The 15,556-nt window shown below is 37.4% G+C and overlaps 1 protein-coding gene across 19 annotated transcripts in view; it reads right to left on the reverse strand.

Annotated features, from left to right (window-relative positions):
• Nucleotides 1-15,556, reverse strand: part of ULK4 (unc-51 like kinase 4) — a 714,793-nt gene that overhangs the window by 494,712 nt on the left and 204,525 nt on the right. For all 19 annotated transcript variants that reach the window (XR_010155166.1, XR_010155167.1, XM_063805611.1 and 16 more), the window contains one exon: nucleotides 14,151-14,278. Coding sequence is in view for 17 of the 19 variants with exons in the window: in XM_063805611.1 (XP_063661681.1) it covers nucleotides 14,151-14,278 (128 nt within the window). In the remaining 2 variants the exon portion in view is untranslated. The remainder of the gene's footprint in view (nucleotides 1-14,150; nucleotides 14,279-15,556) is intronic.

Raw genomic sequence — 15,556 nt, forward strand, 5'->3', positions numbered from 1 at the left:
TATTTCTTTTAAATAATATTTCTTTTAAAATCAAAGCAGATTTTTTTTTATTTCACTGATTACCACATTATTAACAATACTATGGGGAAGGAAAAAAAAACTCTAGGAAAATCTGATCCATCAGGAGCCACTGACATTTCAGCTCACGGCAAACCTATACAATCAGCTTACAAGACCATTCATCCTCTAAAAGGATTATCATGTTGAGAGATGCATAGGCCTTATTTTATCGCCTGTCATAGTAATATGAGTATGAAGCCATTTGGAGAAATAGGTGGACATTTGTGAGCCATCATATCATTTTTATCTGATCTTGACAGCTCAATTTCACCACCTGTCTCATGCTAGACAGATTTCAGAGCTGACATCACAGAAAATGTGCTGAAATGTAAAATGTAATCCATAAAAGGCCAATGGTGATGATGGTATGCAGAAAAACATATTTGCATAATGGAGCAAAGGTCATCCTGGGCTACCGATATGAGGCTTCCATTCTCAGGCAGATGGGCAGCACTGTGATTTGTTCAGGACTCCAGTTGCTAGTGCAGTTTCAAGGGACAAGTAAGGAAGGAAGAACAATTTTCTGTATAAACTCATCACAGAGAATTTTAACATCTCTCTAGCCTGAAGGCTGGCTCTCCTTTGCATACCTTTATATTCAACCTTGCATTTTATATGCACATGAATACAATACCTGGGCTGCAAAGCACAAAGGAACAGCTACTAACTATTTTCCATAGTCTGCACTGGCTGCCTATTCGTTTCTGACAATAATTTACATTACTAAATTTAATCTAAAAGTCTAAAAAGATGTGAACTTTCACTGCCTCAAGGATCCCCTTAATCCCTTCTTAACCAACTAGTACCCACTGCTAACATTTCCTTTAGTTTGTTTTTCTTCATTTTATATATACATATATATTTAATTATAGGAGTGAAACATGCTTATTACAACAGCCTAAAAATACAAATGAGTAAAGATAAATAATCTCACCATCACATCCTCCTCAGATAACCAATTTGGTATTATTCTTCCATATGCATTTTTTAACGAACTTGTATACAAATACATGCAAATAGAAGTTTTGCCATTTTTACTTTACAAACATAACTTCATAATTAATACATAACTCTGCCCTTGCCTTTTTTCACTTATCTATATACAATGAATATCCTTCCAGGTTAATCAAATGAATCATTTATATCACAGCTATATCATTATTTATTGAAGCATTTCAATACCAATGGATATTAACTATATTTCCATTTATTCACCACTTAGAAATAATGCTGCATTAAACAACCTAAATCCTGAACAATTCACACTTTTATTTCTAGTGGCTAAATCAGATGCATGCCTGTTAAAATCAAAGCAATGTGTATTGTTAATAGTCATAGATGTTTCCAATCACTTAAATCACCTTTTAAAAGGTTGCAGCAACTCACATTTCCTCAAGCAGTATTTAAAAGTCACTGTGAAAAGTAGCTCTGCTAAGTACTATCCCACCAACTCTAAAAGTGACTTTGGATTTCTAGTTCTGCCAAGATGGAGTAGGATCAAAACAAACACAGGAAGACTCTGAAAGGTGGAAAAAAGGTGGACTGGCTACAGAATGAAGGACCTGAGGAACAACATAGCAGTAAGTCTCCTTCCCTTCTTTATCGCCTCTCATGTATTCCACGAGGGTGCTAGACAAGCCTCCAACCCAGAACTGTCCCCACAAAAAAGTGCTAAGAAAAGCCTATTTTCCCTGGCCAAAGGATCAGTGAAAAAAGATGGCCTAACAACAGAAATTCTTTCTAGCAATACCTGCCCTGCTCTGACAACACACCAACAGAAAATCACATATAACCCTTCCCTTCCCAGTCCTCCACAGTTTTAGTGGGACCATGGGAATTTTATCTTCTACCTTAACCCACCCCCAGGGAAACAGGTGGCCCACTTCAATTCCCCAACTGAGAAGTATAGGCAAAGCAGAATAGGGAGCTAATATTCCATCCCCTGCAAAGTGGAAGCAGTCAACAGTTACCCAATTCCCCTGGAGGGGTAGTGTCTATAAGACCCAGCAGAGAGCTGATCCTCCATTCCCTGCCCAATAGAAACAGGCCATTCTTTAATTTCCCTGCTGTGACAGTATTAAGGTGTCTGAGTGGAGAGCTATCTTCCATTCCCAACCAGCAGAAGCAGGCAGTAATCTGATTCCCCTACAAAATTAGTGTCAGTGAGGTCCAGCAACCAGCAATAAAACCTCCACTCAGCAACATTAAGACTTAATGACACAGAGCAAGATGAGGACTCAAGACCTAGGCAAAATGTCCAGGACGTATTCTAAAATCACTCATCAAAACGAGAACCAAGAAAATCGCATGAATCAAAAAAGACCATCAACACATACTACACTAGTATGAATCAGATGCGAGAATGATCTAACAAAGATTTCAAAGCAGCTATCATAAAAATGTTTCAAAAAGCATTACAAATTCTCTTAAAACTAATGAAATTGTTTAAAATCTCAGATAAGGAGAAAGGTTATAAAAAAGAACCAATGTACAATATAGAACTGAAAAAATACAATAACCAAAATAAAAACCTCACTGGATAAGCTCAATAGCAGAGTGTAGATGACAGAGAGCAGAACCAGTGGACATGACTACAAATAAATTAAACTTATGAAATCTGAAAAACAGAGAAAAAATAGACAAAAGAAAAAAAATAGAGTCTCAGGGATCAGTAGGAGAATAACAAAATAACTTACATTCATATCATCAAAGTCCCAAAGAGGGGAAGAGAGAGAAAATGGGACTGAACAAGTATTCAAAGAAATCATGCCCAAAAAATATCCAAATTCAGCAGAAGACATAAATCTATATATTCAAGAAGCTGATCAAACTCCAAATAGGATTAAACCAAATAACCCACACCAAAGATATATCACAATTAAACTTCTAACTCCTAAAAGCAAAGAGAGTATCTTCAAAATAGAGAAATAACACATTACTTATAAAGGAATACTAACAGAAATAACAGATTTGAACCATGATATGAAACCATAGGGGACAGAAGAAAGTAGAAAAATTTTAAAGACTAAAAAGAAAAAAAAAACTGTCAACTACAAGTTCTAAATGCAGTAATCTTCAGGAATAAAGGAGGAATAAGATTTCTCAAAGAAAAAGTAACCTTTTTTTCCAACAGCAAACATACCCTTAAAAAAATGTCTAAAGAAAGTTCTCTAATCCTAAAGAAGTGATAATAGAAGGTTAAGAATATAAAAAAAGAAGAACATCAGAATGAGTAAGTTAGAGGTAGATGCAACAGTCTAATTTACTTCTAATAAATTTCTTAAATCATATTTGATGCTTAAAAGCAAAAAATATAACACCATCTGATAAACTGCTCAATGCATGCAGAGAGAACATCCTTAAGACAATTTTTTTTCTTTTTTGAGAGGGAGCCTTGCTCTGTCGCCCAGGCTGGAGTGCAGTGGCACAATCTTGGCTCCCTGCAACCTCCACCTCGCAGGTTCAAGCAATTCTCCTGCATCAGCCTCCCAAGTAGCTGGGAATACAGGCGCACACAACCACGCACGGCTAATCTTTGTATTTTTAGTAGAGAAGGGGTTTCATCATGTTGGCCAGGCACCATGCCTGGCCAAGACAATTATATTTTAAAAGTAGGGATAGTAAAGGGAAAGTAGGGAAAATAAAAAGAAAGTATGGAAAATAAAAGTAAACTAGGTGTTTACTCTTCATTCACAGTGATAACATATTATGACTAAGAGGCTATTATAAGTTATGTATGTATATTGCAACAACTAGAGCAACCACTAAGGAAACTATGCAAGGTGATATACTCAACAGTGCTATAAATAAATAAAAGAATCCCAAATGTTCAGATAACCCAAAGAAAGGTAAGTAAAGAGAAACAAAATAAGGAATAAAATGTCGGACTTAAACCTTGACATATCAGTAATCATCTTAAATGTAAATGGTCCAAACATACCAATTAAAAGGCAGAAATGGCAGAGGTGATACAAAATTATGACCCAACAATGTGCTGCCTGTAAGAAACTTGCCTCATATGCAATGATATAGATAAGTTTAAAGTAAAAAAATGAAAGCAGGTATAAAATGCAAACATTAATTTAAAATAAAGGCAGGAGTGACTGTATCAATATCAAATGAAGTAAACTTCAGAGAAAATTATTAGAGACAAAAATGGACTTACATTATGATGAAAGCATCTGTACATAAGAAAACATAATACCCTAAGTAAGTACGCAGCAAACAATGAGGCCTCCAAATACAGAGCAAAATTTGTTAGAAAGCAAAAATTGTTAGAGGTGAAAAGAGAAACAGATAAAGCCACAATTATAACTGCAGACTCCAACACCCTACTTTCAGAAATTGATAGAAATATTAGAAAGAAAAACAGTAAGAATAGAGAATATCTAAACAACGCAATGAAACAACAAAATCTAATTGACATATAAAGAACATCCCCAACAAGCAGCAGAATGTACATGCTTTTCAAGCGCCCTGTACCATTCACCAAAATAGACTGTACACTAAACTGCAAGACAAACCTCAACAAATTTAAAAGAACTGAAATCACAGCAAGTGTGTTCTCTGACCATAATAAAATCAAACTATATATCAATAACATAATGACAACAGAAAAATCTCTAAATACGTGGAAATTAAATAAGACATCCCTAAATAATACATGGATCAATGAGAAAGTTTCAAAGGAAATTAAAAAGATACATTAAACTACATAATGTTTTTTTAAAAAATCCAAATCTATGCAAATGCTACAAAAGCATCTGAGAGAGAGAGTTATAGAAATAATGCTACATGAGACCTTTCACAAAGAGAAAAGGTTTCAAATCAATAATCTGTTTCTGCTTTCAGAAAGTAGAAAAAGAGCAAAACAAAGCAAGCAGAAGGAAAATATAAAAATCAGGGAATGGACTGAAAACAGAAAAATGATAGAGAAAACAAAAAGCTGGTCACTCAATAAAATCATGATAATTAATAAATCTCTAGCAAAACTGGTAAAAATAAAAACAGAAGAGGTACACATCATCTATATCAGGAATGAAAAGGGATATCACTACAAATACTTCAGTAGTAAAAAGATAAAATGGAATACTAGAAAAAAAATTTAATAACACAATAATTTTTTAAAAATTGACCATTCCTCAAAAACCATAAACTACCAAAACTTGACCTAGTAAAATTTTAAAATATGCATGGCCTTGCAACTTAAAGAAATTGAATTTGTAATTTAAAAGTTCCTGAAGATAAATCTGCAGGCCCCAATGGATTCACTAGAGAATTCCACAAAAATTTTAAAGAAAAATTAACACATTTCATACAGTGTCTTCCAGAAAACAGAAACAGAGGGCATACATCACAATTCATTTTATGAGGCTAGTATTATATTAATACTAAGAGGAAAGAAGGGAAGGAGGGAGAAAGCAAGCAAGCAAACTATAACCCAGTATCTCTCATGAACTTAAAGGTAAAAATCCTCAACAAAATATTAGCAAATCAAATTCAGCAAAATATAAAAGAATTAACACACTGTGACCACGTGAGATTACTCTAGGTATGCAATTGCTGTAGAATTTGAAAAACAATGTAATATAGCAACAGCTAAAAAAACATATTGTTATATTAATTGATAGAGAAAAAGCATTTGACAAAATCCAACACTCATTCATGATGAGAGAAAAAAAAAAACTCTAAGAAAATTGGAGATAAAGAATAAGAATGAGATTGACCTTCCTCCACTGATAAAGAATATCTACAAAAAATCTAGAGTTAACACCATACTTAACAGTGGAGGCCTAAAAATGCTTTCCCTACAAGGCCAGAAACAAAGCAAGAACATCTGTTCTCACCACTCTTATTCAACATAGTACTGGAAATTCTAAATACTAAAATAAGGCAATAAAAATAAAGGGCACACAAACAAGAGAGAAGAAAAATAGAACTGTCCACATTTACAGATGACATGATTGGCTATATAGAAAATCTCCTGGAACCTACAAAAAAAAAAAAAAAAAAAAAAAAAAAACCACCTACAACTGATAAATGAGTTTAGTAACGTTGTAGAAGATAAAATCAAAAAACACAAAAATCACATCAATTAAATGTGGAAATTGAAATTAATGATGCAATACCATTTACAATTGCTTCCCTCCAAAAAGAAATACTGGGTATATACCTAACAAAACATGCTGAAATTATAGAATGCTAATGAAAGAAGGTTAAAAAAAAAAAACTAAATAAATAGAGAGAGACACCACATTCAAGGATCAGCAGACCATAGAGTAAATATATCAACTATCCCTGTATTGATGCATTAGTTTAATGCAAGCCCAGCCAGGTTTTGGCAAATATAAACAAGCTCATTCCAAAGCTTATATGGAAAAGCATATAGGTCCCAGAACAGCTAAAACAATCTTGACAAAAAAGAATAAAAAGAGAGGAATCACTCTGCCCAATATTAAGCCTTATTATGGTCAAGTAATCTTAATTACAGTAATCAAGACAATGTTGTATTGATAAAGGGACAGACACACAGATAAACTGAAAAGTTTAGAGAACCCAGAAGCAACCCCAACACAAATATGCCCAAATGATTTTTGACAAGGTACAAAAGCAACTGAATGCAGGAAAGATAGACTTTTCAACAAATAACACCAGAGCAATTAAATATCCACAGGCAAAAACCAAAACCAAAAGAAAACCTCTAACTAAACTTTATACTTTATGCGGAAAATTAACTCAAAATGGATCACAAACTTAAATGTAAAGCGTATAACCATAAACAATATTTTTTAAAACATGGGAGAAAATCTTTGGGATCTAGACAGAGTTCTTAGTCTTGACATCGAAAATACACACCATTAAAGGAAAAAATGATAAAGTGAACCCATTAAAATTCAACACTTTGGTTCTGTAAAATATCCTGTTAAGATAAGATGACAAGCTACACATGGAGAGAAAAAATTTGCAAACCGTATATCTGACAGTGGACTCGTGTCTAAAATATATAAAGAACTCTCGAAATTCCATCTTTGGCCAGTGGAAGCTCCTTCACATTGGCTCCTGCATTCTTTTTAACATGACCTTAGAAGTCTCTGATAACTTCCTCGCTTTCAGGAATGACATGTCCCAGCCTCAATTTGTTCATTTCTGGCCTAAATGCAAAGCTGTGCCAGAGACTTGGAACCTATTTATACAAGAGACCACGATTTGAGTAGAAAATGGTAGTTAGGAATTAAAACTTGAATACTAGCTTCTTAGTGTTATAAACTGAATTCTGTTCCCCCCAAAATTCATATGTTGAAGCCCTAACCCTCAATGTGACTATATTTGAAGATAGGTGTGTGTTTGGAGATAAGGCTGTATTTGGAGATTTAAGGGGGTAATTAAGGCTAAATGACACCATGTGGGGGGGCACCTAATCCAGCAGCAATGGTGTCCTTAAAGAGGAAAAGACACCATGAGTGCACACACACAAAGGAAAGGCCATGCGAGGACACAGGAAGAAGGCAGCCCTCTATGTGAGCCAAGAAGAAAGACCTCACCAGAAACCAAACCTGTCGACACCTTGATCTTGGATCTGTAGCCGATGAAACTGTGAGAAAATAAATTTATGTTGTTTAAGTTGCCCAATCTGTCATACTCTGTTATGACAGCCTGAGCAAACTAACACAAGTAGACACAACTATGAAATATATACTTTCTTTAAAAAGATAGAAAAATAAATAAGTTTATCCTAACACTTTTGAGTCAAATTAAGGATGAGAGAATTTTACTTATATTTTTATAATTGTACATTTTATTTTACACTGATAATACTGGTTATTACTGGAATTAGCATAATTGTTAGTTTTACCTTACCATATGTAGAGACTATATATATATATATACACACACACACATACACACACCATAGAGACGTATATATGCCATATATAGAGAGAGAGGCCACATATATATATATACACACACACACCCCATATATAGAGATCATATATACACACACGATATATATTATATATATACACACACACAGACACGCACATACCATATATATATATATATATATAAATAATAGTTTCAAATGGCAATACATATATTAACACTGACAAGAAGAACACTGAATGCAGTTTAAGGTTTCTTAATGGGATTTTGGTCACTAAAATACATTATGAAAGAAATATTCTGCCATAATACTGTGCTTTAAAAGCACTCACTTTAAATATCTCTTCCCTGGGGAATCATACCACAAACTTGATACACAGATTGTTTTCAACTTTTAAAGACCACTTCATTTTTATTTCTATTTTTAACATTACATAAAACATTTACATCGTTCTTAAGTCTAGACCATAAAGCAGGTACATTCAGAGAAGCATAGCTCACTCCTGCCCCTGCACCTTCCTTATTCTCTTCCTAATCCTGTAAATTATCACTCTTGTAATTTATTTAACTTTCCATTCTGTCTTTTGTAAAATATTAGTAAAGGCACATATCCTCTCTGTTTTCACCCCCTTTCTTAGACAAAAAGGTATTAATAGTATGCTATGAATACTGTTCTACATCTGACTTTTATCAGGATAATAATATCTTGTAGATGATTCCATGGCTGTGTACAGACATCTTCCTTGTGCCTTTCCACAACTGTGTAGCCCTCCATTCTGGGGATGGTGGTGGTTGGCAGAATGCTAAAGATCCCCCTGCCCCCAAAGCCCCACCATCCCGGCTATTCAAACACTAATCTAGATACTTCAGCTGGTCCCCAACTTACAATGATTCAACTTGCGATTTTATGATATGTTAGTTTGCAATGGTGCAAAAACAATATTCAGTAGAAACCAAACATGGAATACTCATATAACCATTCTGCTTTTCACTTTCAGGGTGGTATTCAATAAATTACATGAGATATTCCACACTTTATTATAAAACAGGCTTTGTGGGCAGGGAGCGGTGGCTCACACCTGTAATCCCAGCACTTTGGGAGGCCAAGGCAGGTGGTTCACTTCAGCTCAGGAGTTCGAGACCAGTCTGGTCAACGTGGTGAAACCCCGTCCCTACTAAAAATACAAAAATTAGTCAGGCATGGCGGCATGCACCTGTAATCCCAGCTACTCAGGAGGCTGAAGCAGGAGAATCACTTGAATCTGGAAGGCAGAGGCTGCAGTGAGCCGAGATCACACCACTGCACTACAGCCTGCATGACTAAGCGAGACTCCATTTCAAAAAAATAAAAAATAGGCTTTGCGTTAGATGATTTTGCCCAGCTATAGGCTAATGTAAGTGTTCTGAGCACATTTAAGGTAGGACGGGCTAAGCTATGATGTTCAGTAGGTTAGATGTATTAAATGCATTTTTGACATGATATTTTCAACTTATGATGGGTTTATTGAAATGTAACCCCATTGTAAATCAAGGAGCATCTGTATTGGGAAGTGAGTTTGAAGACATAATTAAAGTCCCAAATCCATTAATCTTAAGACACATAGATAATCTGAGTGAGCCTAAGCTAATCAAGTGAGACATTTAAAACTCATTTTCTCTGACTGATGGCAGAGGAGGGAAGTCAAAGATGTCTGAAGCATGAGGGGAATGAGTGCCTGCTTCTCAAGGCATGAGAAGCAATCTTGCTGGCCACCAAGAGAAAGTAAACAGGTATGCAGTAAACTGTCAATGAAGTAGGACAGATTCCTGAAGCTGAGCATGAACCCCAGGCAAATACCAGCAAGAAAGTGAGGATGTCAGTCCAAAGACTGCAAGAACATGAATTCTGCCAAGAACCAGCGAGCTTGGAAGAGGACTCCGAGCCTCAACTGAGAATCTCAGCACCAGCCAACACCTTGACATCAAGTATGTGAGATGTGAGCAGAGGATCCAGTTATACCAAGCCCAGACTCCTGACCCATGGAAACTGTCAGTTTAATAAACGGGCACTGCCTTTAATGATGGAGTCTGGTAATTTTCAACTTCCAAAATACAAAGACAAGGTAACAACATTCATTTGCTTTAGCCATCTTTCCCTTTGCTTCTGCCCTTGTGGTTTTGTGCCTTTTAATTCTTTTATTCTCATTTGAGTACAGTATCAGAAGAGAAAACGTTCAACCAGAAGATTACTGCTATGATTTCCTCAATTGGAAATCCTCCTCCATCTGTTCTTTACTCCTCCTAATGTTCTTGGCACTTGGCATGTGAGATCTCCTGGACCTCCACTCCATATTTCTTACTGTTTCCTCTCAAGTTTCCATGTCTTTGTCACCTGCTCTGAATGGTTTAATGTACCCTTTAATATTGCCTTTCAAAGCACCAATGCTATCCCTAGCAGAGGCCATTGTCTTCCAGTTCTAGACTTTCCAAAACAAAACAAAACAAAAAAAACACTGCCTTCTCCGTAGAGTTTTCAATATTTGTTAAAATTCCTTTTCTGTCTCTTCCATTAGTTCTGCCTCCATAAGAAATGCCTGGTCTGGCCAGGTGTGGTGGCTCACACCTGTAATCCCAGCACTTTGGGAGGTCAAGGCGGGTGGATTATTTGAGGTCGGGAGTTCAGCCTGACCAACATAGTGAAACCCTGTCTCTACTAAAAATACAAAAATTAGCTGGATGTGGTGGCGGGCGCCTGTAGTCCCAGCTACTCAGGAGGCTGAAGCAGGAGAATTGCTTGAACCCGGGAGGCGGAGATTGCAGTGAGCTGAGATTAAGTGAGACTCCACCTCAAAAAAAAAAAAAAGAGAGAGAGAGAGAAAGAGAGAGAGAGAGAAAGGGAGGGAAGGAGGGAGGGCGGGCGGGCCAGCCTGCTCTTCCCGTTCTTTCTCTTTCAAGTACCATGTTTCCCTAAATGGGCTGGGACAAATCTCTGCCTATTGACTTCTTAACCTACTCAGTACCCAATCAGGACGGGTGTGGCAAAGAAGCAGGTATTAAGAGGGAGCTGTTCTCTTCAAGGGCAGGAAGGTGGTGTAGTCTTTCTAGAACCTTACAGACAGGGACAGATTGGCCCACCATTTCCGTTCTGCTCAAGATCTTGTGGGAATAAGACTGCAAGCCCAAACCACCATATGTAGAAAGCATCTGCATTTTAGACCCTGCAGAAGCTCCAAGTTCTACTATTCATGCTGAGCTTAGGAGCCCAAAGACAGGAGCACCATCTCTGCCACACAGTGCAGGAAAAATGGAGCCTACCTTACCTCCCCTGCAAGGCTAAGGTCACTTTCCAGACCCTCTCTCTACACTCACCCTGTTTGTTGTGTTGCTCCAGAGACTGAGAAGAGTGGAGGTCAGTGTCAGGGGCATGCCTTCAGACCACTATGTTCCCACCACTGCTTCAGCTTCTAAACATTTATTCAGAGATAAGTCACAGCAATTCCCAGGGAGGAAGGACCATATGTGTCATAACCAATCTCTGAAGGTGTAAGTAGTTTAGTTCCTTCCAGTTAAAGAGCTTCTGAAGCTGAGGTTACAGGAAGTATTTTAGATAGCATCATCAGAGTGGCTCTCAGAAGAAGTAAACCTTGGACAGAGACTTGAATGATCTGAGGAAGCCAGTCATGCAAGCATCTGAAGGAAGAGATCATAGGCACAGGAAACAGCAACCAAGAAGAGCCCTGAGGTGAGTGCATAGGCTTAGTGTATTGAAAATGCAACAGACAAACCATGGGGCTCAAATGGAGTGTGCCCAAAGAAGACAAGGGCTAACACAAGGGCAAGAACTAGACAAGGCAGGACAGGTAGGACATGGTGAGGAACAGGGGTATTATTTCAGAGTGACTGGGTGTTACTGGAGGAGTCCGAGCAGGGAAGAAACAAAAGCTGATTTGCAGTGTGTAGGTACTCTAGCTCCTATATAGAAACCAGACTGTGAGTACAAGAAATGATCTAACAGCATCCATTGAGAAAGTTTCTTACTTGTTCTTTCTCTTTTATTGTTTTATTTTGTCCCTTTTTTGTTTTTCTCTTTTCTTGCCCTAACTCTATACGGTAGAACTGTTGAGAAGCTATATTAGTTGTTCCAGTGAAAAATGATGGTAAACGCAAAGACAAATCAGAGGTAGCAAAGCCAGCAGTGGGGCCATTAAAAATAAACAGACACGAGCAACTTCCACTTCTGGCCATAATGGACTAACAGAAACAGGATTCACCCTCCCATCTAAAACAACCAAAAAATAGCCAAAATACATGAAACATCACACTTCAAGACATTGGACAAGGAAAACCAGTGATCCCTAAAAGATGAGAAACAAGGAGGTTTGTTAGGAAATTCCACACCCCTCAATTGGAAGTGACTGATCTACAATGTAATGACATCCTGAAACACAAAAATCAAGAGAAGAATCTAACAGAATTATACAAATGCCTTCCCAGTGACAAATCTCCTCAATTAAAATCATATGTTCATGAGTTGATATTGTTATTTGGCAGTATCTATCTGTGTGAAGACATTTTCAAAGACAAAACACATTAAATCACATTAAAAATCAGCACTAAGAGAAAAACATTTGCAACTGATTTAATGATAAGGACACCAACTTTGATCCCCAAATGAGCAAAATGTTATCTCCCCCTTCCCCGAAAAAAGAATTCTCTTCTTCTCCCTAACAGACCTGTATTACAAAAGAAAAATTTCATTCAGTTAATATTGGTATATTTTTATGTCAATAAAAAACATGTGGGCTGGGTATGGTGGCTCATGCCTGTAATCCTAGCACTTTGGGAAGCTGAGGCAAGAGAATCACTCAAGCTCAGCAGTTCAAGACCAGCCTGGACAACACAGTGAGACCCTGTCTCTATCAAAACATTTTAAAAAGTATCTGGGCATGATGGCATGAACCTGTAGTCCCAGCTACTCCAGAAGCTGAAGTGAGAGGATCGCTTGGGCCTGGTGTGGGGAGCAAGGCTCCAGTGAGCCATGATTACACCACTGCACTCCAGCCTGGGCAACAGAGTAAGACCCTGTCTCCAAAAATACACATGGAAATTTGTTGTCTTGTTTGTTATATAGGTAGGTATGTAATCGCCCCAATTTTGCCTCTTGATCTACAAAGCCTACTCTCTCACTGTTACCAGGAAAAAAAAAATTGTCAACCCCTAATCTAGATCAATCTCAGCAATACCAGGCTCTGCTCAGTATTCTAGAACAAGTAAAACCCTGGATCTAGAAACAGACATTAAACCAAACTGTCAGGGCTCCTCTGGGCTTCAATACAGCACGGATCAGATGGTTCAGAAGGTGTTAATCAGAAAGCATCAGAACATGAAGCAAACTTGAGGAGCATCTAGAACAGCTCCTCCTTTTAGAGGAAAGAGTTACAAGCCAGGAGAAAGACCTGTCCTTCCTAGGACCAGTCCATAAACTCTCACCCCCTGCCCTGCTCCTCCTTCTGAGCCTTCAGCTACTTATTCCAGAATCTTACAATAAGGAAAATTACAACCAAGCCACTGGTCTAATATTGACTCCCAAAGGTGCAAACCAGAAACATCTCAACACCCTGCGCTTTGGATTGTTCTCAGATCTAGGGCTGTGTTAGCCCATTCTCACACTGCTGTGAAGAAATATCTGAGATTGGGTAATTTATAAAGGAAAAAGGTTTAATTAATTCACACTGCTGGGGAGGCCTCAGGAAACTTACAACAATGGCAGAGGGTAAAGGAAAAACAGACTCCTTCACAGCCAGGAGGATGGAGTGAGTGCCAGCATGGGAAATGCCAGACACTTAAAAAACCATCAGATGTGGTGAGACTCACTCATTATCACAAGAACAGAATGGGGGAAACCACTCCCATGATCCAATTACTCCCACTTGGTCCCACCCTTGACACGTGGGGATTACAGGGATTATAATTCAAGGTGAGATTTGGGTGGGGACAGAGAGACAAACCATATCAAGGGCACACCAGGGATTTCTCACTCTGCTATAGTTTCAGAGGTCTTCTCTGGGTCCTCAGTACTTCCAAGCTGAGATTACAAGTGAAATATTAAACCCCTGGAAAAACTCTTAAAAAAAATATCAGATACACAGAGGCCAAGAAATACCCTACAACTACTAATACAACAGGCACTAAATTGAAGTTACTGATGAAACCATCAGAGAAAATCTTACCTTGCTTGGCAACTGAGCAGCAACATCTCACGGTTATAAATCAAAATATACAGAAGAACCAGGAAGGCTTTTGCTCTAATGCATGTTGAGGGGCTGTCAAGTAAACGGATAATTGTGGAGACAAAACCCTGTAGAAGACATTTAAACAATTTTTTGAGAGAACATTAAAAAATAGGGCAGTCTCAATTCTCAGAGTGAACAGACTATAATAATCAAGCAGATGGCAGGAAGTAAAATAATAACTACTGTTTTCGCATTCTCAATTTGTGCCAGATCCCATAACTAAATTTTAATATTATCTCATTTAAATCTGAAAGTTAGTCATAAAAAGTTGACAATGTTGTCCCCGCTTTAAAGAGAAAAATGAATATGGAAAAATTAAGCAATTTACCCAAATTCAGAGTTGGATAAAATCCAGGCCAGTTGAATGACAAAGCCTGCCTGTTAACTACTCAATCACACAACTGGAAATGTGGCAGCAAATAATACAACTGTCAGTCACAACTACATGTAGATATAAATCTCTGAGAAGAGCTGCATATAGAGAGATCATACCTCTAGTCTACACATCTGAGGGCTTAACAGATATAAAATAAAGACAATACTCAATACATGACACAAAGAAACGTATACTCCTATAACACTCTTTAATTAAAGGTATAATTCAACACAGAGGACTAAGTATTGACAAGGAATAGTGCTACTTTCCCTTTTAAAAGACAGACTATAAATAATTTCTATAAATATGCAAACAGAAAACAGACACACATACACACACATGGTTAACGAATGTAAGTAGTCAGAAATACGGAATCGTAATATCAGCAAGATGGCTACAGAGAACAGGAATATATAAGTTCCCAAGAGAGCTTAAGAGAGGCCAGCACCTAACAGTAACACTGTGTGTCCAAGACAGATTTAAGAAGCTCATTTTTTTTTGGCCACACTCCAGTCCTTTTCTATTTGGTGCTATGTTTCCAGGTAGGAAGAATTTACATAGTCATGTATATGCCATGTAAATTCTATGCTACTTAAGGATAAAAACATATCTAAGCATCAGTCTCACCTACTTCCTGAACCAAATTATCAAAGCCAAATTATTTATCTCAGGTAAAAAAACAAATCAAGGCAGTCATCCTTGAGTAGAAGATCTGTTTTCTACCTTTCCAGCAACTAGACAGTAGAAAATCCATCTCCCCAGAGTCCATTCCTGATTCTAATTTATACTCTGTGGTCTAAGGACCACCATCACAAGTCTGTTCCCCATATCAACACCACCCCCAACATATACACACATAATTCCAAAGCCATTCAAATTTCCAGCAATCATAGACTGAAAAGCTCTTCCAGATTATAAGAGATTAAAAAGACATGATAACTGACTGCAATTCAAGATCTGGAAGTTT

This window comes from Pan troglodytes, chromosome 2 (assembly GCF_028858775.2).
Source record: "Pan troglodytes isolate AG18354 chromosome 2, NHGRI_mPanTro3-v2.0_pri, whole genome shotgun sequence".
Taxonomy (NCBI): domain Eukaryota; kingdom Metazoa; phylum Chordata; class Mammalia; order Primates; family Hominidae; genus Pan; species Pan troglodytes.